At 46.6% G+C, this 25,072-nt stretch overlaps 1 protein-coding gene across 7 annotated transcripts in view; it reads right to left on the reverse strand.

Moving 5' to 3' along the window:
* Klc (kinesin light chain) overlaps window positions 1-25,072 on the reverse strand; it is a 147,831-nt gene that overhangs the window by 56,420 nt on the left and 66,339 nt on the right. For all 7 annotated transcript variants that reach the window (XM_055073105.2, XM_055073107.2, XM_055073104.2 and 4 more), the window contains exons 2-5: window positions 22,294-22,582; window positions 17,707-17,962; window positions 16,507-16,825; window positions 9,450-9,723 (exon numbers count right to left, since the gene is read on the reverse strand). In XM_055073105.2, coding sequence (XP_054929080.1) covers window positions 9,450-9,723; window positions 16,507-16,825; window positions 17,707-17,962; window positions 22,294-22,557 — 1,113 coding nt within the window. In that variant the 5' untranslated portion in view covers window positions 22,558-22,582. The remainder of the gene's footprint in view (window positions 1-9,449; window positions 9,724-16,506; window positions 16,826-17,706; window positions 17,963-22,293; window positions 22,583-25,072) is intronic.

The following is a 25,072-nucleotide window of genomic DNA, read 5'->3' on the forward strand; positions in this document are numbered from 1 at the left end:
GCATGGGCCAAACCCCCCTTTTTCAGTCACACACAACTCACCAGCCGCAGCCATACTGTGGCATATTCGCGTGGTACCGATGTGGTGCACATATACATACTTATCTCCTCTTCAGTTATAATCACAGATGATCTTTTGGCAGGAACTCATGAAATTAACCATTAGAATAACTAAAAAAAAATTGTTTCTTGGCTTCCCGCAGTTTGTACCGTCATACTTTCCAACTGCGCCATGTTTCCAATGCAGCATCCGCCATCTTTCCGATGCTGCACCACCCAATGCTGCATGTGCACAACGCACATGGAAGGCTTTCTGCGCTTTGTGCACGCGTCTTCACTTCCACAATTCTCAAAAAGTATGTGGCTCCTCAACTGCTATATCCTGCTCACGTAACCGTTGAAGAACTGAGGAATTTTCGATCGTGCTACCTTTCACATGGAGCAAACACCCCACCTTGAAGATGGCTCCACTTTTGAACAGTGTGGTACAGAGAAACCCTGATTAAAAAGACATTTTTGGGACGGCACAATAATGTTGCATAATCCAGGCACGGTGTAATCCAACCCACACAAATTATGCTTAAATACACGGCTTTGGGTGACAGAGTTGCGAGCAGCTTCAATTTAAACCATACATTAATACTTTGCAGTACTCAGAAACCAAAAGTGCCAAAAGCTAAATATGAACATAATGGTGCAGTGCAGGTGCCACTCGTGCTTTATTAGAGGCATTTAGCACACTGCGATCCCTGCACCTGCGAGCATGCGAAAGTGTTTTTTACTTACACAATTTCTAAATATCTGCCAGTTTCTTACAGACACTTTCTTTGAGCCACACAGCAAGAGCTTTCTTTCAAGCACAGCAACGTTTGCAAAGAGATCACCTACAGCGTCGCCTGCACAGATGACCCTCCGAACCCTGTCAATGCTACGTAGCACATCTACTGTTGTAGGCACAGGTACGGCAGCATCTGCGGCGTCGTCCTTGTCTGAGGTGGAAGCCAGAAGCGTCAATGCCTCCTAGCAGTCCCCCATCTCGTACGACGACCCGCGCAAAACCAAGAACCCGAGTGCTCGCGCGTTGACAGAAATCTCCGAGCTGCATGCCTTTTCTTTTGAAGACACTACTACGATTTGTACGAAAATTCACCTGGCTAGCACAGGACACACAAACAGGCGGCAATGTTTCCGCAGTGTGCCAAGAATGCCACTGCTCATAGATGCCGATGCATATTGCGTTAGTCCTGCAAAACTCAAAAGTATCCACGAAAGTGACATGCAAAAATATGGCACACCTTTCTCTGCAACTTGTGGAATAAAGTCATAGTCTTGTGGAAATTTGGTATTTGTGAACTCTCGATTATTCACTTTTCGACAGTCGCCGTCAAGTCCAAATCATCAGTCGGCGACTGTATTATGAATTCTGATTGGTCACAATCGTCAAGCAGCTTCAAAAGGCACCAACTGCATTCTCAATATCTCTGTTAAATAGGGCGGTGATGAAGTGAAGGAACTGCGAGAGAATGAATGCTGTGAACGAACTCGCGATCATACGGCTATCGAAGTGCAGTTGGCCTTTGTTTAAGTTGCAGGGGCTGGAGATATGGCACATTTGGAGACCGTATGTTTGTCTTTCTGAAGCGACAGTCATGACAAGGGTATTGAAAAATGCAACATTTTTCTTCAACTGCGAGGCTTTTTTTTTTTAGGAGCCCGTACGGGTTTCTTTTGTAGCGACTGCTACGATTGGGTGGATGTCTTATTTTCCGTTAATCAATTACTTCTCTCCACCTTGTGCGTTTCTGCAGAACTATTACGTCAATCTCTTCCCTTTGCTTCGAGTTGTTGACAAATTTGACTTTGCCCTGCCATCTGCTAGCCGTTTGGTCAGCAGCTGCCCCGGAAAGGCGGTGGTCCCGGGTCTGAGTCCCGGACCAGAACGAACTTTTCTTCAACTGCGAGGCTTTTCTTTTGAGGAACCTGTACGGGTTTGCTTTGTAGCCATTGCTACAATTATGTGGATGTCTCATTTTTCCTTAATTAACTAAAATTTCGTTGTTCTGAAATTCACAAAATTATAGCTAACCTGAACTGGTGGATCACAGAAACATTTATATCAAAAATTCAAGCAGTGTCGACTGCTTATTTTTTTCTTCCCAGGAGCGTCACGACGCGATTTTCCCATCTGGTGAGTAGTTGCAGGGGGACGTCGTCCTCATGCAAAGCCCCAGAGTTTCTCACGACGTCGAACGCATCCAGTATGCGTGCTGTGCTTGGTAGAGGCGGCAGGTCCGGCACTTCATCTTAATCTGAGCGCCCGTCATCGTGGACATCTTTTATATTGTCCTCATCCCTCAGTTCCTCATAGGCAATCATGTCAATGTCAATGAAATCTTCCAGCTCGACACAGCATGGCACATTTCTGGCATCTTGAAGGGCTGCCCAGGACGCAATTGGCTCTGCTGGCGGACGACACACTGCTACAGTGCAACTGCCAGGATCCTCAGCAGAGTTGGTGTCTGGGTCTTCGAGCCTTACGCCCACATGAGTGAAACAGTTGGCGATGATGGGGCATCTGGTTACAGCCCATGCAGCAGCCATCATCTGCAGTACAATGCCATGGGTCCAACTTGTGTCTCAACCAGTCTCCACATTCAATAGGAGATGCTGCATAACTTGCTGGCGGTAGGCGCACTTCAAGCTTCTTATTATGCCTTCGTCAAGTGGCTGGATTATATATTTATATATTATTATATATAAAAGTTACAGAGCTATGCTTTGCATGCGGCTAGGGCTGAAGGTGAGCTCCTGCCACACACAGTCGTTCCGTGGCACTTCCCAAACCGCAGCGCGTGCAATCACAGCTACGTCGAGTTGGAACGAATAAGACAACCAGCGGTGTCAACTTGCAGGGGGAAGTCTATTCTGTAATACATAATAGACTTGCCGCGTTGCATGAAATGGTCAGGCAAACGAGGTCACGCACGGGTTGCAGCAGGTATTCGTATCCGGCAGGTTCGAGGTTGGGGTGCCAGAAAGAGGCAGTCTCCCCCCCGGTGATGCTGTTTTATATTAGTTTACCTTTGCGAGGGGAATGTCCTCCTCACACATCAGATGCCTTTCCCGTAAATCGGGGGGAAAGGTGCACGCCTCGCAAGAGCGAGGCAGAACCGGGAGAGGGTGTAGTGCCGCTTCTTCCGTGCCTAAGCCAGCTCCCGACACGTCCGCAATGTGCGAGCGTGACAACGTAAGTATGCGGGAGGGAGCGGATGCGAGTGCTGCCCACAAAGCGCAGATTGACAGAAAGTACTTGAGATCCACACTTGTGAGCAGAGCAATTGTTCAGCAAGAAGCACACCGCCAGCCCTGCCTCCTCATGTCGCAGTCAAACGCAATGACCCATTCAGAGAAAATAGCCTGCGTCATTCAAGATTGGCTGTTGGCCACATATTTTACAGGAAGGCTCCTACTTCCTCTGAAGCAATGGGGCCTTGCACTCTTCCCGATAACTAGCGGCGGGCACTTGTCGGATCAGTTCACATTAGCACATAGCAGGCCAGTCATGCGCTTTTTGCTGGGTTTGCTATTGTGATAACGCCGAGCTTTCACGTCGAGCAGCATCTCATAAAAAAAAAGGCCCATCTCGTCAGAGTTGTAGATGTCACACGTAGTGTGGTCCTTCAACAACAACACGTTTGTTGACATCCAGGCAGATGCACTGCTCGTGTCTGCCGATGCCAACTCGCCACAAAGTGTCTTGCCGACAATATCGTGGTGGGCCTTGAATCTAGTGAGCCAGTCGGTGTTTGCCTTAAAGTCGTCAATTCCCAGCAGGCAAGTGTCATTTGCAGCTTTCTACTGCATGGTGTTTCCATTGATGGGTTGCCCTCATTTCCACAAACCACATGTACACAGCCTTGTTGAGTTCTTCGTGTGCCGACGGCGTCAGCTTCGCCCGGTGGCTGATGTGCCCGATGCAGGTGCTTTCTCTATTGCTTCTTTAGACTTGAGAATGGTGGAGGGTGAAGTGGGAGAAATCCCAAACTTTCCCGCAGCATCACCTTTGTGATGTCACTTGTGACTTTGGCCAGGATGCGAACTTTATCCTCTAAGGATAAGTACTTTCACTTCTTACATGGCTGCGCCATGTCGAAAAGCACGCTAAAACACGAAGGCATCTCAGTGAACCAAACAGAGCCACACATGCACAACATGACTGTGCAGTTGCATTAACACCCATGTTAACACTACCTACGCACTGACAATGCCAAGATGCACGGACTGATGAAACGACTGAGCTTCGGCTTTAGATTGTCTGCGACTGAGTACCGTAAAAACCTGCGTATAACACGAACCCGCATATAGTACGAGGTGAAATTTTTGGGACGCGAAATGGAAAAAAAAAAGTTTTGTCTGCATATAATCCGAGTTAGGAAAACTCGGGAAAAACATTTATCTAGATTGCACTGCGCACTTCAATCGGTGTCTTCCTCAGCTGCGCTCTCTTCGGATAGTTCTTTGTCGGAGATATCTTCCCAGAGGTACTCATCCTCTGTGCCAACTAGCGCGTTTGAGATGCAGCACTTCTTGAATGCGCGACGCACAAGGACCTCTGGTCAGGGTGTCTACCAAGTTGGCATTTTCAAGTTCCCCAAGTTTTCCAGGTTTTCCCTGATTGTCTTTGCAAAGTACCATGAGTGATGCACAACTTTGTTTTACGTCAAGACAGGCGGACACCATGTCACCCGATGCTGTCACTCACTACAGTGGAATCTCGATGATATGATCACAGCTAATACGAATTTCTCGATGATACCAATTTTTCTGTCGCCTTGGCCAAGCCCCATTACTTTGCAACGTGCTTGAGAATGGTTGTTACGAATCAATTTTCGACCCGCGTCGGTTGATACGAAAATTACCGAAGACACTTTGGGAATTCTCAAGTGTGCTTGGCGAAAGCCAGTCGCTGCTGCCGTCTGCGCTCCACTTCACTGGCTCTGGTGTTCGGCGATATCGCCTGTCGCTGCTGCCGCTTTCGTTCTGCTTCCCTGCCTTTGATACCCGGTGATCTAATCAGCTGCTGTTGGCGTTTCCATTCTGCCTCCCTTGCTTTCGCATCTGGTGACATGTTCAGTCGTCGCATGCGCATTCGCTCCTTGTTCTTCTGGCATTCGGTGTTCTGGGAATCCGGCGTCCGCTGCCGCTTCCGCGAACCGCTTGGCGCGGAATCACTGGCCGCTTCGGAGCCATGCGTCACACTCACTCGACTGCAACGAGAGGTCTGGCGAAGGAGCGGCAGTGCAGCTGCCACCACCGACGCGCGCGTGCTCGTTCTACCGCTACCATAGGCCGCTACTGTGTGAACGTCACAGTTGCTATGCGCAGCTGCGCCCCCCACCGGCGCGCTGGTTGCTAAGGAAGGGGGGAGGTCGAACCGCTGCGCGGAGGAGAGGCCACAGTTGGCACGATTCCAGCGCACGGACAGACGCGACCACGAGCATGAGCCCCACTGACGGCTGCGAAAGAGAACAGTGCGCAGTCACGTGATTTCTCCCTTTCTCTTTTGGTGCGGAGGCGCGGACACGGCGCCGGACAGCGCGAAGGCCGCGACTGGGCGCGAAGAGTTTGAAGCAGTGGCGCTTTTGTGCTTTTCCTGCTTTTCCGCATGCCATCGGACAGAGTAGCTGCTGTGCTCCGGGCCGCGTTCTTTGTGTTAGACGCGGGTGACAGCGAAGGAGCACTACCACCGGCGGCTGGAACGCTGCACGCCCTCGAAGTTCTGAAGCATGCTATGGCCGCGGATGAAGTCAGCGACAACACATGCACACATTTTTATGGATTTGGACAAAGTCTGCTAAGTGACCTGACAAAGAAAAAGAATCAGAAAGACATTAGATACATTTTCTTCAAGAAATAAATGGTTTTTACGTACGTGTGCCTGAGTGAGTTCACCTCTGACTCTTTAATTTAGTAAGTTTTAATTGTTCCGATGATACGAAATACGAATATTTTTCGTGACCCCGTGTCCAGTTTGAATAGTAAGGAGTTGCATTTATTTCATTCAAAAAGAAATCATAAGGGAGGGGTTAGTAAAATGCACAGCGAATAAAATATATTTATTAATTGTAAACAGTCGAACATTCTCAAATACGAATAAAAAGGAGATCCATACAGAGACAAACGTTTTCGAATATGAGATATTTTTTATCATTTGATAGCAAGCTCATTGGTATGAGGCCCGAACTTTGTCACAAGTGAGATTCTCTCTGAACAGCTCTTAAGTCAACCTCAACTGTCCTGACATACCATCAACCCATGCACAACGCCTTAGTGTTGTGTTTCACTGCTTTTAAGAGTTTATTTTGGTTTGGATGAGGGACACCTGCATCTCGGCGTCAGCCAACACTTCCGTTTTTTGAGCTCAAGCTACTTGAAAGAAGCGGCGACACGCTTCATTTCCCGTCCATTTCTCAATGCGTAGGTTTCTTTTGTTCTTGTCCTCCTTGCACCGCACATTCACCCCACGGACCATTAGAAGCGCCCTCTTCGTCAGTTGCACAGTCAATGTCCAATTTCTGAACTCCCTGGGGGCTGCGAAAACGTCCGTAAAATTGGGCAGTTCGAAAAAATGAATACATGTCATTTACTGCCGTTAAGGGCTCGAATCGCCACAGGCACATCTGAATATGCCTACCAGTACACTTATTAGGCATATCGGTATTCGTACTGTGACAGGAAATGGCGGGTGGACACATGTATAATTAAGGAATAGGTATAATTAAGGAATACCTTGTCCCGGGACAATTGCCCCTTCCCATGCTTGTTAGGCTTTACTGCAATACTTTTGTGTATGTTTCACTGCGTAACATTTCCGTATTGAGGCAAAGCTGACTTTTGGAAACCAGCGTTATGTAACGCGCCGTGTTTTCCGAGCTTCAAAGCCAATCGCGAGGACCACAAAGACAGAGTCGGTGCCATTGGTTATAGCGGCAAATTCTTTCCATGAAAAACACGGCGCCGAATGACATGCAGCTTAATAGTGAACGCTGAAGCAGCTAGGCGTGGCGTTTACCACGGCGGTGAGGTAATGAAAACACGGCAACAGTGGTAGCTTTGAATAATGCCGTTTCAGACCTGCGGTCACAGCAAGAAGTGCCGAAAATCGGACGGTGAAGGGTTCTTGCGTCCAAAATTTCAGACATTCTTATGCATTAGAAAGTTTTAGTTTAAAGGTGTCTGCGCAAGCGCACTACCGTCGCCCCTAGTTCTTGCGTACGCAAGCCGCTTGCGTCCCCTAAACTAAAGCTCTCTATTGACTCTATGGGCTACACAGTGGTAACTGTACACTGGTAACTCCTCCAGCCGACAAGATGGCGTCAAAAGGCCTATTCATTACGATCCCTCTCTGTTACGTGAGCCAGCATTACCGCGACTTTCGTTCCCTTTCAGTAGAGTTAAAGCTAATTTTCCCTGATATAAGCACAAATTCCCTAAGTTTTCTCTGAGTATTTCCAGAGTATTCAATATCCCTGAAAATTTCTGGTTTTTCCGGTTGGTAGACACCCTGTGTGGTATGCTGGCCCATGCATCCACAATCCACTTGCATAGCACAGCTGGAGAAGCCCGCTTCAGCCGCCCAGTCGGCGTCACTGCAGGCTCCCACCTGAGCACATCCAATCTGCGTAACACCGCTTGAACGCGTCCTTGAATGGCTTGTTCACGCAAACATCTAAAGGCTGCACTTGAGACGTCATCCCACCCGGGATAACGACGAGTTCAGTGCCAGATTCACGCAACAGCCTCTTCACTGAGTCGGCCAAATGGCAACGAAGTGCGTCCAGCACGAGGATGGACGGGAACAACAGCAGTGCACCAGGCTGCCTACACCAGATGGACTTAATCGAGTCGAGCACAAGATTCTCGTTCATCCAGCCTTTCTCACGGCATCTCACAACCACATTTCTTTAGCAGCTCCTCACCTTTAGGCACTGTCTTGTGCTTCAAGACGACAGAGGGTGGAAGCTTGTGTCCGTCTGCCGTGCACGACATGACAGTAGCTCACATTTTCTAGTTGTCAGTGGACCGGACATAAACTTGTTTAGAGCCCTTTTCATGCACGGAGAGGGGCGATGGCATGTCCAGATAAACCGGCGTTTGGTCAGCATTGCCGATTTGCCCTTGCTGGACGTTCTTGGACTTGCGCAGCGAAATAATGTAGCGCTAGAAAGATACAACCAGCTCTTGGAACGATTCGGACAGCTTTTGCAAAATCGAAGTCAGGCAGCCTAAGGAAAATCCAGTATGGCACATGTAGTGGTGAATCCAGTGCTTGCTCACTTTGAAGGCGGAGCTCAGTAGCCCTTCTCTTGCAAACTCCTTAGCTTTTGCCTGCATTAGCTGCACGCTCACAGCTAGAAGCGCGGCTTACTGTTGGCGTACAAACTCCATCAGGGCAAGTTCGATTTCAGGGAATGTCCCACTTTTCAGGCCGCGAAAGCTTCTTCGCATTCTGCTGCACGCGAAAAGGGCTTCCTTCTGTCGATGCCATCCACGAATGCTTCCTTCGTTCACGCCAAACTGCCTCCCGGCCACACTGTTGCCGATGTTCTGTGCAGCCTAAATAATGTTTCTCTTGAAAGCAGCCGAGTACTGTTTTCGTGGTGCGGACATCTTGGTCCTTCAATGCGGAATAAAAAAGACGCACTTCGCGAAGCGTGGTTTGCACGTGTGCTGCCAAGGTGCGCACTCAACAATAAAGAAACGATGCTGTAGTCACACAGCAATAACGAAACCAAGCCGTAGCCACGCAGCAATAAGGAAGCCAAGCCGTAGCCACGCAGCAATTACGAAGTCAAGCCATGGCCACGCAGCAATACCGAAGTGAAGCCATAGCCACGCAGCAATAATGAAATGAAAACTTCTAGCCCAAATTTCTGACTGAAATTTCCGTTCGGATCCGCATATAGTATGAGGCGAAAATTTGGGACGCTAATAATAGGAAGAAAACCTCGTATTATATGCGGGTTTTTATCATAGTTTCAAGCCAATGGCAAAGTAAGGCCAGTCTCATCGCCGTCACCTTCGAGCAATGGCGACGCCCATGCTCGGTCATCAGCGACAGTTTCTGGTGGTGACAAAACGCAATTTAGTCTTTGTAGAAATATTTTTATATGTCAAAATACACTAAAATATTCCAAATTGTGCTCTCTGCACGGCAAATATAATTTTCGAGCCTGGAATTGCTTTATCAAATTTCATTTAAGCGGAACACACAAGAAAAAGCGTCTGGTGTGATGAAACTATTTATGTATTGACTGCTATGGATTGCTGATGGTCCATAGGAGTCAATCGGTAAGTGATCTTACGGAGCCGAGAATTATTCATTGAAGCGGCGTTCCTTGTACTAGCAGGGTTCGACTGCGCTCATCAAAGACGACCCCATGCACGCACCTCCTCGTACTTTCCCTGGTTCTGGCAGAGTAGGGCCAGGTTGTTGAGTTGCTTGGCAACGTCGGGATGGTCTCGGCCCAAAACCCGCTCGCGGATGTCGAGGGCGCGCTTGCACAGGGGCTCAGCATCGCGGTATTTTCCTCGCTTGCCGTACAGCACGGCCAGGTTGTTGAGCGTGGCCGCCACGGCAGGATGGCTCTCGCCCAGCGTCTTCTCCCGGATGGCCAGCGCATCATTCAGCAGCGCAGCCGCCTCCTTGTACTTGTTCTGGTCCCTGCAGCAGAAGGAATCTGTGTCAAGGACCTGCATCGCTTTTGCTGCATCCCTATAAAGGTCGCGATACCGCCACTAAACTATTTTCAGTTTATCCTTGTAACTGAAGGTGGAGGGGCTAATATGGTTATGCACACAAGACAACTAGGCTCGTAGCACACATGTTAAACTTGAAATTTCAATTTGAGATCGTAGCCTCTACGCTCCCCAAGTGACGTAGAAACTGGCAGCCACGACGTAAGATGATGCGGCTTGGTGATTTATTAAAGAGTGCAAGCACCCAAAGATTTCCTAGAGCTTCGCTAAACCAGGTGTTTCAGCAATTACTGTCTCCAATTATTGAAAGGTTGGCAACACAACATGTATCTTTTTACGCTTATGTCTGCCAATTCAATAAAAGCGTGGTGCCAGATTCCTCACACAAGAACTCATTAATTTTGCACTTTCCTAATGCCAGAAGCAACACTACTTTCACAGAGTAGAACATGTTGACAAGGGTGTCTCGTTACATAACAAAAGATCTGCCGTAGTATAGTCACACATTATCACAGACTACTGAAGCACACATCAGTCAACCTGACAGCAGCCACAGCAAGCCCCCCAACGGCTGTGCTGTCAAAAGATGGGGACACACACACCGTGTCAGCCATTCTTCCCACTTTCACTCAGCACTTTCCCACGTGGAACACACACCACGGGCTTGGTCCTCCGCTGTCACTTCTCTCAGAGGGCACTGCACCCTGCTCAACCCCATTATCCCGTCACCCAAACCTTTTGGCAAGACAATCACATTATGGTTTTGGCCACCACACCAAGCCCCATATCAATTATTTAAGCGAGTATCATCTCCCTACTTTTCTAATATTTTGAGGAGCCATGGTGAACGACGACAGCCGTGGTCCAGATTTGGTTCACGTTATGACGTGTTTTCACATTGTCACATTAAAAGACAGTGCAATTATTGATTTGTTGTGCGTTAGAGGAATCGAGGCATCATACCATCACTAAAGCCAACAGTTCTTTAGCCAAGCAAAAGATAAAAGATTACAAAAATCTTGTGTCAGTACTCTTTTAAATGTAGCAATTTCAAGGCATAATATCAATTTATTGCTAATCAAGATTCCTGCCTTCGACAGGTACTGCATTCTATGATAAAGAAGAAGGGGGGTGGGGGCAGAAAAAATAATTTCGCTCATTTTTACCTGGGCCACAGCAACGTCAGAAAGAGCTTTGAATGGCTACCAGTACAGTTACTAGGCATCTCGGCGCCTATCTTTGACCGAAAACAGCGTAAGTGTGCATGTGTATTAAGGAACACACACTAGGCCTGGTTATGGTCTAATATACAGCGGTGGCAAGGTGGGCGAAAGAAGGGCTCAAATCCCCCCAACAATGTCAGAAACAGCTCTGAATTACTACCAGTACAGTTATTAGATGCCTCGGTGCTCATACTGCGATAGGAGATGTATATCCACACATGTATACCATATTTTCCGGTGTTGAATGCACACCTTTCTATAAGACGCACCCCCCTACTTTTCACAACTTTCAAAGAAGAAATTGGTGTATAAGACCCACCGAGTGTAAGAAGCACCTGTGTATAAGGTGCACTTACTTTAGCTTGGCCGGCATGACAAAACATGATTACGCAGGCTTGTACACTAGTTGCAAAATTTCATATTCTGCCATCTCAGGGCACTAAATTTTAGTAAACGAAATTTTTATGAGATTCAAATTCTAGCAGAATAACACTTAATCCAACACTCCTCTTATGAGCTGCAGGAGACCGATATTTATTGCACGTCACTCGAATCCATCGAAGGCTTCATCCGCCAATGTACTGTCAACAAGTTTAGCCAATCTGGCTGGCAGCATTGCTGTGTTTAACAGCCTCTGCGGAGCGGTGTGCTCGAGCCAAACACAAATACCAATCACATGACCCGTCACATCGGAAACATATACCGTATTTACTCGCATAATGATCGCACTCGCGTAATGATTGCACCCCTAAATTTTGTCGTCAAAATTCGATTTTTTTTATTTTCCTTGTAATGATCGCACTCTGAACTTGCCGCAGCGATATGTCGTGTGCCAAGTCTAGCTAATAATGATCGCGCTTACCATCTGTCGAATGCTACGCGAACGACTCGTCTGTACGCACCAAACATTCTTAAGTAGATGCCTCATTTCATTACTTTCATCACTTTCCGCACTTCCATGGCAAAAAGACGTACAACCAAACTTGCCTTTATTATGGGTGGGCTTTATAATGGTTGTGGTCAACAAAAACAAAAAAGGCGCCTTTAGATTCTTTTCATCTGCACTCGTGAGCACGCAACAAATCGCGCGTGGCAATGATAGTAGCCACGTTTACACTGATACGTTAAAATTGTACCTTATTCATACGCCGACGCTTGTAACACAGCTAAGATATTCGCCTACCCTTAGCGGAAACGTGCCGTGTTCGGATAGTAGTGAAGACAGATGCCGCAGTTTCCGCAACATGCCGGCCATGTGTTTCTATGTCACTGGCAGCTAAGCGCGCCCATCTCTGTCCCCTCAAAGTGGACATGGCTACGTTATTGCCGCAAACTTGCCGATATTAACGATATTATTCATCACTGATACGGAAGAAACTGTTTCAATGCACGTAAAGTACTCACGAGAAGAAAAAAAAAGATCGCGTTCGGCGCGTTCGGCTTGCTCCGCCGGCCGCCATTTCTGTTTTGGTGTCCCGCACCCGCATCCCGCAGCAAACGCTGGACAAAAAAAAAATTTTTTTTTTCTCGCGGGAAATTTAACCCACGTAATGATCGCACCCCTGAATTTCCGTCAATTTTTCTGACAAAAAAGTGCGATCATTATGCGAGTAAATACGGTACAAATGTGAAATGGCCGCCGGAAGCCAGAAGCACTGCAGCTACTGCCGGACTGCTGGTATAGACACCCTAGCCGAGACTTCTCGCATGAGCAACTGACGATAACGATAGCCAAGTGGCAATTTCCTTCTTCAATGGGCAGGTGCCACGATGTCTGCTGCCACAACATAACAATAAAAAATTGCGGTGCCTTTTTCCTATTTATTGCTCGTGTCCTGTGGGTCTTCTTTAAAAAGAACCTACGCTATAACAGCAAACCAGTACACGTCATCTCTAAATTCTACAGCTTTCCTCTCGGCCGCCGTGCTGCAGCAGCTGAGCTGCCCACACGGCGAGCGCTAGAAGCCGGCACTTGCTGCCATGGTCGCTCCGCTGTTAAGACAGGATTCGATTTCTTTCACAATGCTGCCACGCAGAGTTGCTTGTGCTCATGAAAAAGGACGTGCGTACTGCTCATGCCAGCGTGCTCGGTCTTATGCATGTGTAAGATGCAACATTGTATAAGACGCAGCGGTAAAAACTTGAGAAAAAAAAAAAAGACATTAGTCTTATACGCTGGAAAATATAATTAAGGAACACACACTATGTCCTGCAACAGTGGTCCCTTTATGCTCTTGGCTGTACTGCGGCAAAGCTAACTTAAGGAAACCTGCCATTCTGCAACACTTATTAGACTTTGGCCTCACACACACTTCTCAATGTACATCTCGATCTGAAGTGAAGTGGAGCTAGGCCCACACTGCCCACACACAAAAGGCTTAGATTTAAATCTGGCTTCGGCAAGCTACCCAGCGCATAATAGTAATTACAATGCAGCTGTATGACATGTTCTTGTTTTTCCAGCAGTGTCGCTGAGCAGTTTTTGGGGAGGTTTGTGGTCATGTCCCTACAATCGGAAGGAAAGATTGGAATTTGGGAGTCTCCCGGAAAAATCAAGAGAGTTGCCAGGTATGCAAATACTCAAGAAAAGTGGACGTGAGGAATACTGGTACAGTAGCTTAATTGGTAAAGCAGCCATGCGATGCGGAGGTTGCAGGTCCGGCTCCCACGTGTGGCAACTTATTTTTTCACCGACATTAGGACTGAAAGGCAGGCTAGTGGTTTGACTTCATTGTGGAAAGTTTTGCACACACTGAACGAAGACAACAAGGTCCTTGTGTGCTTTTCTTGTTGTCTTTGTTCAGTGTGCGCAAAACTTTCCACAATGATGTCACCAACATTAATTGCCCTTTTCCTCAATGTTTATGCATAACAACTTCCGTTATGCTTCCTCTGGCTTCATTATCCATTTCCTTAATTTGTCGTAGTGGCTAACAAAAATATCAAGTGCCTCGGATCGCATTATGTCACTCATTAGGGAGGGGACAGCAGCACAGTACAAGTGATGAAATGTGTATTGTGTATTTCCCTTTCGCTACTGCGCCATCCTATCCACGGTGCTGCCAGCAGGAATTACCAACTTTGTCCGAATATCCACCCCATTACGGTTTCACACTAGCAAGCAGTTCAAGCTTGAGGTGGCCGTATTTTCTTTTCCCTCCCCGCTCTCTACCCTTCTAATGGAACAATTCTGTGGAATTGATGCTGTCAGAGTATCATGTTCCTTTTATACCCCTCTGCTTATTCATAGTTATTTAAGTTGTTATACAAGCTTTTTTGTTTGTCTTTCCTCCTTGGACGTTATAAAATGTGCAGTACCCTAAATTTCAGAACAATATAATAACACTATATAAGTACAGCTCTCCGAACTCGAGGCAATGCAATCCATGAAGCCTAGGTCCCACAGTGGTAGTACACTCCCCCTGGCATGTAAACGATGAGCTGCTATACCACACTTCATGCACGAAAGATAGGCAGACCTCTCTCACTGCTTGCATTCACAACCAAAAAATTGTGCGTCACATGTGAAAGACAGATGTGGACATGTGTCGTAATGTAACGTAGCACTAGGTCTCATACCTTTACGTTTCAAAATATGATGTAATGATTATGTGGAAGGTGTCACAGATCTAAACCTATTTGCCACCAAACGAGCCAAGCCGAATGAAAAGGCGACTATTGAGTGCGTGACGACTGTTCGCACATCCAGCATGCAGCGGTGCGTCTCTTCAGTGTATAGATAACGCGACCGGAGCTGCTACTCCTTTTGCATGTAAGCTTGCTGATAACACTACTGGCAGTCGGTGATGCGTGCAAAGAGCTCTCGCATCATGGTTTGTTTGTTCGGTGCATACTGTGCTACAGAGCAGTGATCCTCGCCAATGCCAAATGTTACCAAGGCCCCCAAGCATACAAAAAACGTTTGACCCGCCGTGGTTGCTCAGTGGCTATGGTGTTGGGCTACTGAGCACGAGGTCGCGGGATCGAATCCCGGCCATGGCGGCCGCATATCGATGGGGGCGAAATGCGAAAACACCCGTGTACTTAGATTTAGGGGCATGTTAAAGATCCCCAGGTGGTCGAAATTTCCGGAGTCCTCCACTACGGTGTGCCTCATAATCAGAAAGTGGTTTTGGCACGTTAAACCCCATAATTTTAACAAAACGTTTCATCGCTTTGCTAGTGTTTTTCTCTGACGTACAGATTTATTTCTAGTTTAGGCAATTCAATTAACTGCACTTGCAATTTTTACCAATCCTTTAAAATTGTCGTGATTATCAATGATTACATGGGTGTGATATTGCAGTGTCGATTTGCATTTCTGTGAGCAGTCATTGCCGAGGGCAATGCCGATAGGGCTGGCACATTTGGAACTACAACCGCCCAGAAAGATCTGCAGGTGACGATGATGGCTGTATAAGAGGTGCGCATATTTCAGGGCTTGGCAAGATGCAAATGTGTGCATTATTTCGGGTTAAAGGTTCGTTACGTTTATATGCTAGTAGCACAGAAAAAAAAACATAATATATCACTTGTTATTTTGAAGCATTTGGTGTTCTAAGTTTGTAATAGTAATAAAATATTTTGTTACATAAGAACAATAGGTTTTTAGCTGGTGATTTTTCATGTTTAGCAATTTGAAAAAAAATTGTTCAGGGAGGACGTGGCTTCTGAAAAGAACTTCCTTATTTCTTCAGGGATTTCGATCAAAATTGGAGAAGTTTTTGGCAATGTTTCTATGATTGTTACCATAAAAACTTCGAAAGTTATGTTTCAACAACTTTATTATTTACAAATGTTTCCCCCTTTGTTTACAAATGTCTCCCTTTGCACAATGCTTGCATTGCACCCATTTCGACACTCTCCGAGGCCACATTGGCAGAGACGGTCGAGAGCTTGCAAGGTGCAAAGAGAAGTGGACACCCCTACAAGGAAAGCACCAGACCAATGGGGAAGTGAGCTAAAGTCACGTGACGGACGCAGCCAATTGTAAACTTCAAAATAACCTTCAGTCATTTGCTTTTGTGCACTTGTCTCTGTATGGAGGAGACAAATGAAGCAGAAGAAAATTTGAAGATGAAGAAACGCGCTTTCTGACCAGACCAAGATGGCAGCGCTTAGTTGCGCAGTTCCAAAGATATTGTGGCTTGTTTTCCCAATTTCCATGAAACTTTGGCCGATACAACAAATTTTTAGAGCATTTTTACATGCTTTCCGTGAAGATATTTCATGACCAGATAGAAAAAAATTACAGAAACCAAAAATTCAGTCGCAAGGCAATCCATTTGTTGGCCATTTTTTGCAGTCCCTCCTTAACATGAAGTTCATAGCAACGAGATATCACTGTAGTTGTAATATACATAAAGCAGTGATTACATAGAAAGTGTTGCAGACCACATTGCAAGACATGCGGAGTGAAAATTCTATGGCCGCTCTATTCGTGTAGCTTCCGCAGCATTTGACTGCCAAGTATGAAACAGAGACCAGTCAAGAGAATCAGGTGAGCAGTCACCCTCCGGCAGTACCTGTAGACAAGTGCCAGGATGTTGAGCATGGTGGCCACGTCCGGGTGGTCATGGCCGCTGGTCTTCTCCAGGTCCTCGAGGGCTTGCTTGCACAGGGGCACGGCTACTTCATAGCGCCCCTGCGACGCATACTGGATCACCAGGTTGTGCAGCGTCCTCAGCCGAGCCGGGATCTCGTAACCTGCCGAGCCCCCGCCTCCGGAGGTCCCCATGGGGCCCATGCCGACACCCCCTCCGGGTGGGGACAGGGCGTCCTGATTGTTTTCCTCGTCGTCGGGGAAGCCCAGGTCTAGGGGAGGGTCACCCTCGCGTTTCTCACCTGCACAGGAGGATGTCACAAAAGCTTTTACAAAAAAATTCACGAGAAACATTCACAAAGGGCTCGTACACACCAATGACTCGCAGAGCTGGTCACAAAGCTACCACTTGCAAATAATCACAAACGATCACCTTGGTCATAGAGCTACAGAACTAATCAGATGGGCAGGACCAGGACATTTGCATATACTGACACGACCACTTGTTCCTTGTATAGACCACTTGTTCCTTGCATAGGGGCCTTACGACGTAAATAGAGTAATCTCTTTTGGTAACATTCGTTTTTTCGGACACTCGATAGTTCGGACTTATTTATTCCCTGTGGAGTCCGAATTATCGATCGTAGACTGTAACTTTAGCACACAGTTATTGTTTTTTTGTGTTTTTAATTGTTGTTGTTATAACCGACAATGCAAAACCCTGCCCATAATTTTTTGTTTTTTCGTGTAATGTTATAACTGGCTCCACGTTTTAAGTTACCTAGGAGTTTGTATGGCTGCAGCGGTGAAAGAGGATGGCATGGTCCAGGAACACACTCAGCGTGGGAGCTCCGAAACAACCGTATTACCAAGGCACCGGGGGTGAGAATGCACAGGCATCTTTGGTGATGAATCATCACTAAAAACAGTCAGCTAACAGACCCCTAACATTTCCAATGAAGACTGTGAGGACTCGCTTACACAGCTTCGTTGTCTTTTATGTATTAGTTGCTCAGACTGGCACACACCTGTGAAGGATTTGTGGTATCGTAGCAGGCTAATATGCTAATGCACCAGAAATGATATTTTTCTTCGTGGTTTCTTTAACAAACTTCTACCTGCGCTGGATAGCAGCATAGCATTTCAATGAAGTGCCACATTGTCCACACAAACTACAACTCACTCTGAGACTTCTGCGACTCGTCACCCTGGGCAGCCGAGGAAGAGGCCACGGACGTGGTGGACGCCGACAGGTCGTCGTACTTTTTGAGCGAGTTGACAAACTGCAGCTGCTTGTTGTCTTCCTCGAGCTGGGCAACCGCCTGCTCCGAGGCCTGCAGTTTCTGCTGCGTGTTGGCCAGCTCGTCACGTAGCCACGCATTCTCTTGGCACAGGCGGCGCACCTGGGCGCGAAGCTTCTGCTTCTCCGCTTCCACCGCCTGCGGCCATTGACAGAAGGCATGTGGCTTGAAACACTACATGCAAAGCTTCAGTTCTGAAGTTTGCTTTAACATGAAAAACCAGTTGCAACAAAATTTTTGAATGCATAAGGAGCCCTAGTTTCACGAGGCATAGATACAGAGCAGCCAGCATGCAAAATTTTACATCTGAGATATGACTTGACAGACGAGTCGCCAAAAGTGCAAAAAAAAAAAAACAAGGACGTCTGTGATACCAAAATTCGAAAAACATTCGGGCAGAACTCATGTAGATGAATATTGAAGTGTGCAAATAGCCATAGTGTGTGATGCATGAGGCGCGTACTGCAGCCGAGGGCCTATCTCGCCCTTTCCCAAGGACACGCCATGCCTTCTGGCACCACGACCGTGAAGTCCGAGCATACCCAGTGGCCAACAGGAACGGCCTACATTTGAATGGGATAGCTTGACAGCTAGATAGCAGGAAAGAAAACTGGTCTGACAATGCCAAGAGTTCAATTTGCAATTTAAGAAAGTTTCGATAGCTTCAAAGTATACTTGAATAGCATATAATATTTAGTTATAACCATCGCAAAAGTGAAATTTCTACCAAGATGAACCTGTTCCAACTAGCCAACAAGACCAATTCGTGATAATTGCATTTTGCACAGTGTTCCATGGTGCAATTACCTGTAGTCACGACAGTGTCAGTCCTGGAAACACTCAATTGAATAGTTTATTTGTCACAGTGGGGAAAAAGAAAAGTAAAAACCTTAAAAAGGACATTGGCTTGCTAAATATGCTTCCTCAACAGCTATAACCTACAAAGCTATATGTTCATGTCTATGAAATGAACATGACTGAAATTTAACCTGGTCATAAATGGAGCCTGTGGCGTCAGCCAGGATAAGCCCACATTCACGTTGCAGTTTTGATTCACATTTGATTGCAGTAATACAATGCTAGCATAAAGTTGCTGTTTACCATTATCCCGACAGCCAAACAGGCAGTGCTTGCATGCTCCCGCTGCTCCTGACAGAACGACATAGCAGGTGTCTGGCAAGGCAAAAGTGTGCTATAGCACAGCGCAATACTAACGGCAATCTGCCCTGTGACAGCACGCCTCTGGCTTCAGAGTGTGGGTACGGGCGAGCCATTTGGCAATGCATCAATGGGCACAGCACACTCTGGTTTCGTTCAAGTGGGAGAGGTTGGACAGCAGCCCTCGCTTCCCATAAGCAGACTTCAGACGGCACTTTATTATAGCAGGTGTTATCAGGTATGAAAAACAAGTATATCGCTAAGAACGCAGCTTGAGCAGACGAGCTTTTCTAGCAAACTCTAAGCGTTCATTCGTTGGTCGCGCAGCGAATGCTTCACTGGTAGAAATCGCACTGCCACTGATTCACTCCCCAGCAGGAAAATGGTGCCATTATTCTGGAAAACAGTCACTTGTTTGATGCCAGCCCCCGGCACATGCCTAAGCGCCGTGCCGCTAGTGCAGTATAATTAGCACCAGGAGGTGCAAAACAGGTCATTTAAAGCACGGAAAGCTGCTCGGTAGTGACAATACTGCTCAACTGTGGTATAATGCACTAATGAAACACTCAGAAAAAATGAATACAAAATATAGGTGTTGTGTATGTGTTTTAGTTCGAGTGAGCGCGAGCGATTGCAACAATGCCATTTGTAGGACAGTGGTGCTGGCAGATATGGCAAAACTGATAGTAGTTATTCAGCAGTAAAATTTGTCACGTTCTAGTTACTTGCCAGCTCTCTTGCCACAACTCTTGCAACAAACGGCAATGGTCAAGAAATACAGACGCAGCAGTTTCACAAGTGACATGCTCCTTTATACAATGATGCCATAATGACCTGTTATTTCGAAATCAATACGATTCATTGAGCCCTAAACTCCATTTGTTTTGTGCTGTTCTCAAAATAAGAATAACTATTATTACACTTAAAAGCTACTCGAGGAGTCTTGTCGCAGGACCCGAGATATGCTGTGAACTGTCATGTAAACGCACAGAAGTACCATCTACGTTTCCGTGTAGACATTTGCAGCTCCAATTCCATACAGAAGAACACACAGGGCTTACTTGAGGCTAGGTAAGATAACGGCAATCAGCATTGCCAAAACGGAATTGGCCTAGTGCAGCTCACACCATGTTTCACGGCACTGCAGTAGCCTAACTATACTACAGACATGTTCACGATTCACCGATTGATGTGCACACGCAGCAACAAGCTCACCAAAAGTGAAATCCTACTTGAACGACAAAATGTGCTGCGCTCTGAAGTGTGCACTGTACAATGCAGGGTGTCCAGCACCACATTCGAATCAGGCACCCTGGCGATACCTGGGATCATGCCACAACCGTATTTTTTAATCAGCCTGTTATCAACTTCACGGTGTCCCCTGCAGCCGCCGTTGCTTGTTTTTGCTAAATTAAAGCAACTTGCGGAGATCTATGTCCTGTTAAATGAAGATTTTCTTGTTCAGGGGGTAAATAACTGTAACAACTCACTGCAAGCTCACTTTTCCTTTGGATCTTTTATGAGAATTCGTTAGGAACCGAATTCCTTGAGAGGCACTGCACGCGTTCCAGCATGCTGCTCAAGTTTCAAAAGAAACATGTTTCAAGTACTCTACAAGAGAAAGCCTGTGGGAATCCCTGTACTCCACAACATTTCCACACACAGCAAACATTGCGTCAGTCACAAGAGCCAGCAGGTTTAGGGAGAGAGGGGCAGCTGTCTTTTGCAGCAGCGCACAGGAATTGCAAGCACTATCGGCACCACAGAGCATGTCAAGTGAGATTTGCCCAGCACAGCCCGAGTCCCTTTGTTCACCAGCATGCGGCAAGTGTGGAAGGCTCTGTTGCCACTCCCGTTTTCCTGCACATTGTTAATCAACCACGTTTCTGCCGCAGCCGTTGCCGTGGCTGCCCGTATCTCCACCTGGTAAGTGAGAAGCCTCTTACCTAGAGTCTTCTTTTCAAGGAATCCCTCAGTGATGTAAACTGTACCTAGCTGGCCTGCTTGAAGTGCTTTCCAAGTGTACATGTGGTTGTTGTACATTGTTTCCTCGAACTTGTACTGGACTACGATTGGTCGGAAGGCGTGCACCAATTGCGGTATACGGCGTGCTGAGGCATAGCGCCGCTGGCACCCGCTTATCTCTACAAGCCTTAGCTGAAGGCCAGCTCAAGTTTTTCTACTCACATGCGTGCAAAATGCCGAAACGCTTCCTTCACACAATAAAAGTCCACCAAAAAAATTAAGCTCCAACACTTGTCGGAAGCCAGCTTTTGGTTTAGGGTCTCGACCTTTGACAAAAATTGCGAGATCACTACATTTCTGTAAAACTGAATCCCAAATTACAACTCGATAAGTCTGCACCAGAAACAAACACTATGTATTGCAATTCTGCCACATTGAGGTAGCTGTGTCGCTGGCAAGGGTAGCAGTAGAGAGAACAAACACTGGGAACACTACCTCTAAGCTGTGTTATCTCAACAGAGAAAAGTGGTGCGTGCACTAATTACAGTGCTTGCAGAGGCCGAGCTTGAACCCATCCTAGAATCCCAGGGCATGGGGGGAGTGGGGAGGGCATTCTAGACACAGTCAAATTACAGTCAAATTACATGGTACTGTCCAATTGGCTCAAAATGCCAAAGTGGTGCAATTTGACAATGTGGCAAGATTTTATAGTGTCCAGGATAGTAGCACCCCCGCTAGAGGGACATCAATGAAGTGTTTTTTTAGGTGCGTGTGAATTTGTATTCAAAAAGTTCATATAACAAATCAATTAGTGTCTTATTTGATTTCGTATTTAAATCAAATAGTCACTATTAGCAAATCGGAATGTTTTTCTACTAGATTTTGAATATTAAAAAAAAAGAAATTGGAGAGAAAATATGCTAAATTTCATTATAGACATAACACAGAAAGATAACCTATGCAGTCGAACATCCTATTTCGTTTAGGAAGCCGAGCTTTACTGGCTACATCAAGATTGTGCGCACTGTCTGCAGAGTCATCCGCGTGAGAACCGCGTATTTGTACCTAATGCTCCATTTATGCTCTTAATAAACAATGGTTCACAACACAAAATATGACAGAAGCTCGCAAACATTATGAATACTAGGAGTAGGATGTGAACAACATATTATATTAGTTGCAAAAACAGTTGTTCATTATTAAAAAATTGCTCGATAAGTATTCAATATTCCATTCGCTTCGGACACTATTCGGTTGTCTCAAAAATGACTATTCACAAACTCCGAGTCTCTTTCGTGCAACTCGACACCAGGTTGACCATGCGGTGCAACCCAACTGCCACCCACCTGGAGGTGCGATGCGAGTGCCACCATGACCTGCGCCTCGCCCAGGCCCAGTTCGAGTGCCTCGAGGGACTTCTGGACGAGCTGGGCCTTCTCCTCGGCCACCAGGCTGGCCTTGTTGTCCTGCTGCTGCTGGGACTGCTGCACCGCCTGCACCGAGCTGCGCAGCCCTGACAGAATGGTGTTGTGTTCATTGCGCAATGCCTCCAAGCCCTGGATCACCGTCTTGGTGTTGCTGACGATGTCTTCCTGTGACATGGCCGTCATTTTGCCCAGCGTCTCTATCTTCTTCCTGCACACACAATAACAAGCGAGAATTGAGCGAGGAACGCGCATGTGCCTTCCCAGCAAAACCAAGCACAATTTTCTAAAGACTGCACCAACAGGAAAAGACATAATGAACGTATTACACAAAACCATCATCATCATCAGCTTAACAAAGTCTATTGTAAGATAAAGGTCCCTCCGACCTGTAATATCCAGCTACTCCCCTCCAGAATCAGCAGACTGATCTACGTGTGCAGTCTCTCTAATCCCATTTCTCTGTCTAATCTTCAGCCTCATCGACTGCCTTCCCCTTCCCATGGCGACAACAGATGATATGCAAGGCCTACAAGTCCACTTTTCCGTGCACCTCATCTGACCCAACTAGGATTGCGGACCTCACACTAGAATCTTAAATAAAGCATTGGTAGGGCTGATAAATGCTACAATCTGTGCAGTCCTCAGTTTCTCGCACCTTCAGAGCTTTCAAACTGCAGCTCTCCCCTTCAAAGTGCTACTAGCAGGAACTCTGCCACCTTGGTTAGGGCAAACGTATGCACAAGAAAGCCAGACTATGAAATTTTGCAAATTGTTCCACTGAGCTACATTAATAGGCAAGTCACTAATAAAGCAGATGTACCGACTCGCCCAACTATCTGCCGTACTACAGAAAGAAGGGCAACAATTTAAAGCACAGAAGTAACTGCAGATGTTATAACTTTCAGGCCGTTCTCAGCCGCTTATCAGCAACAGTAACCATGAGCTAAAACTGAGAGGTCCAGCACTATCCAACCAGCTCCTCATTCTTGCATTCCATTTTTGTTTGCTTGTGCTACCACTGAATCGTGCTGCAACCCACATAGGTTTTTAAAGCTGAGTAGAGGTTCTTTCCAATCCTTTTCTGTATTACTCAGAACAAAAATGTGACACGTAAACCAGCATTACAAAAGACACTTCTTTAATTAAAAGGTCCAAGAAAAACACCCCTAGTGAAGGTGATTGTCTTCTTGTTAATGTCTGCTAAAGTACAATTCAGTATGGTAGTCGTGGCTAACATCGTTAAATTTTGTCAAATGTATCGTCTGGCAACCATGCCAGTGGCATGGTTCATAAGACCATGCATGGCGCGTGAATAAACTGCATTATCTTAGGTGTTACACCCTGTGCCTCAGTCCACGCGAGCATGCAGGTGAGCGCATCACAAAAGCACGATAGTACATGGCACAGTTGACATACATTTGAGCCCCGCCCCCCAGCACGATGGAAGGCCTGCGGTTACCCGCGAAGCTATGCTTCACCGGCAGTGTTGCCAAAAACCAGTTATAGTTCAAGCAGCGATAGGACTTGTAATTTCGTGTCACAGGATTCCCAAGTAAGCCAGATGGCAAAAAAGGTTACACTGCTTCTGTGGATGGCTGGAGAACAGGCACTAGAACTGTTCAACACATCGAAGTTTGAAGGACAGGACTGACAGAAGTACAGAAATGTTGCCAAAAAATTTTAACAGCACTGCCTTCCAATAAAAAATTATATGTTCGAAAGATATGTATTCAGAACAAGAAAGCAGAATAAAGATGAGCCATTTGAACACTTTCTTTGGGTCATCAAAACCAACATGCTGCCATGGTACTTTGGAGCCATGACAGATTCGATATTAAGAGATCAGATAACCAATGGAATCACCGCTGAAAAGGCTGCGGGCAAGGTTGCTATGCGAGATTGACCCTAAGCTAGAACAAGCCGTTCAGATGTGCAAGGTGGCTGAGATAGTGAAGCAGCAATGCCGTGTGTGGGAAGAGTGGAGCTTATCAGAAAGGCCAAGTGTGTCCGCGACAAGCAGCACAAAGCCGCACAAATGTGCCTCAACTGCGGAAAGAATAACCACTTAGCCAAGTGTTGTCCAAAGGAAAACAAAAATGCATCTAAACTCTTGTGTGGAAGCCGACTGCACAGAACGTGCCAGCGCCAAGCAAAAACGGGTGCAGCCCATCAGGCGAGAGGAAAAACTTGAGGAGGAATCTGTCAGTGCTGGCATCGCTGAATCACAGCAGTTTTGAACAATCAACGTTTTGAACGTGGCAGCCTTTGTGCTACCACAGCAAAGGATTGGCTCATAACTGCTCACACACAAGGTTCTTCTGCACAGTGGCAGCTCAAAGTAAATGCAAGGTCGCAAGCCAACCTGATACCATATTCATTGTTTCAGAAGCTACGACGACCATCGACTCTGCGGTAAAGTAATGTCACCCTATGAATAAGGGGGAAATCAGACATCCACCCATTCGTAGCAATTGCTACAAAGGAAACCCATACCCATCACCTATCACGCCCACCCCTGTGGCAGCCGCGTCCAGCAGCAGCAGCACCAGCAACCTAACGCTTGCACTTATAATGGAACCACGACAGTCAACACAACATCAGGCCCCTTCACAGCTGACATACGACACCAACTTCTGTCATGTGACTTGACAAGTGTTTGCAAATCTGCACTTATGAACCTCGTTAATACATGTGTACG

This window comes from Dermacentor andersoni, chromosome 7 (genome assembly GCF_023375885.2).
Source record: "Dermacentor andersoni chromosome 7, qqDerAnde1_hic_scaffold, whole genome shotgun sequence".
NCBI lineage: Eukaryota > Metazoa > Arthropoda > Arachnida > Ixodida > Ixodidae > Dermacentor > Dermacentor andersoni.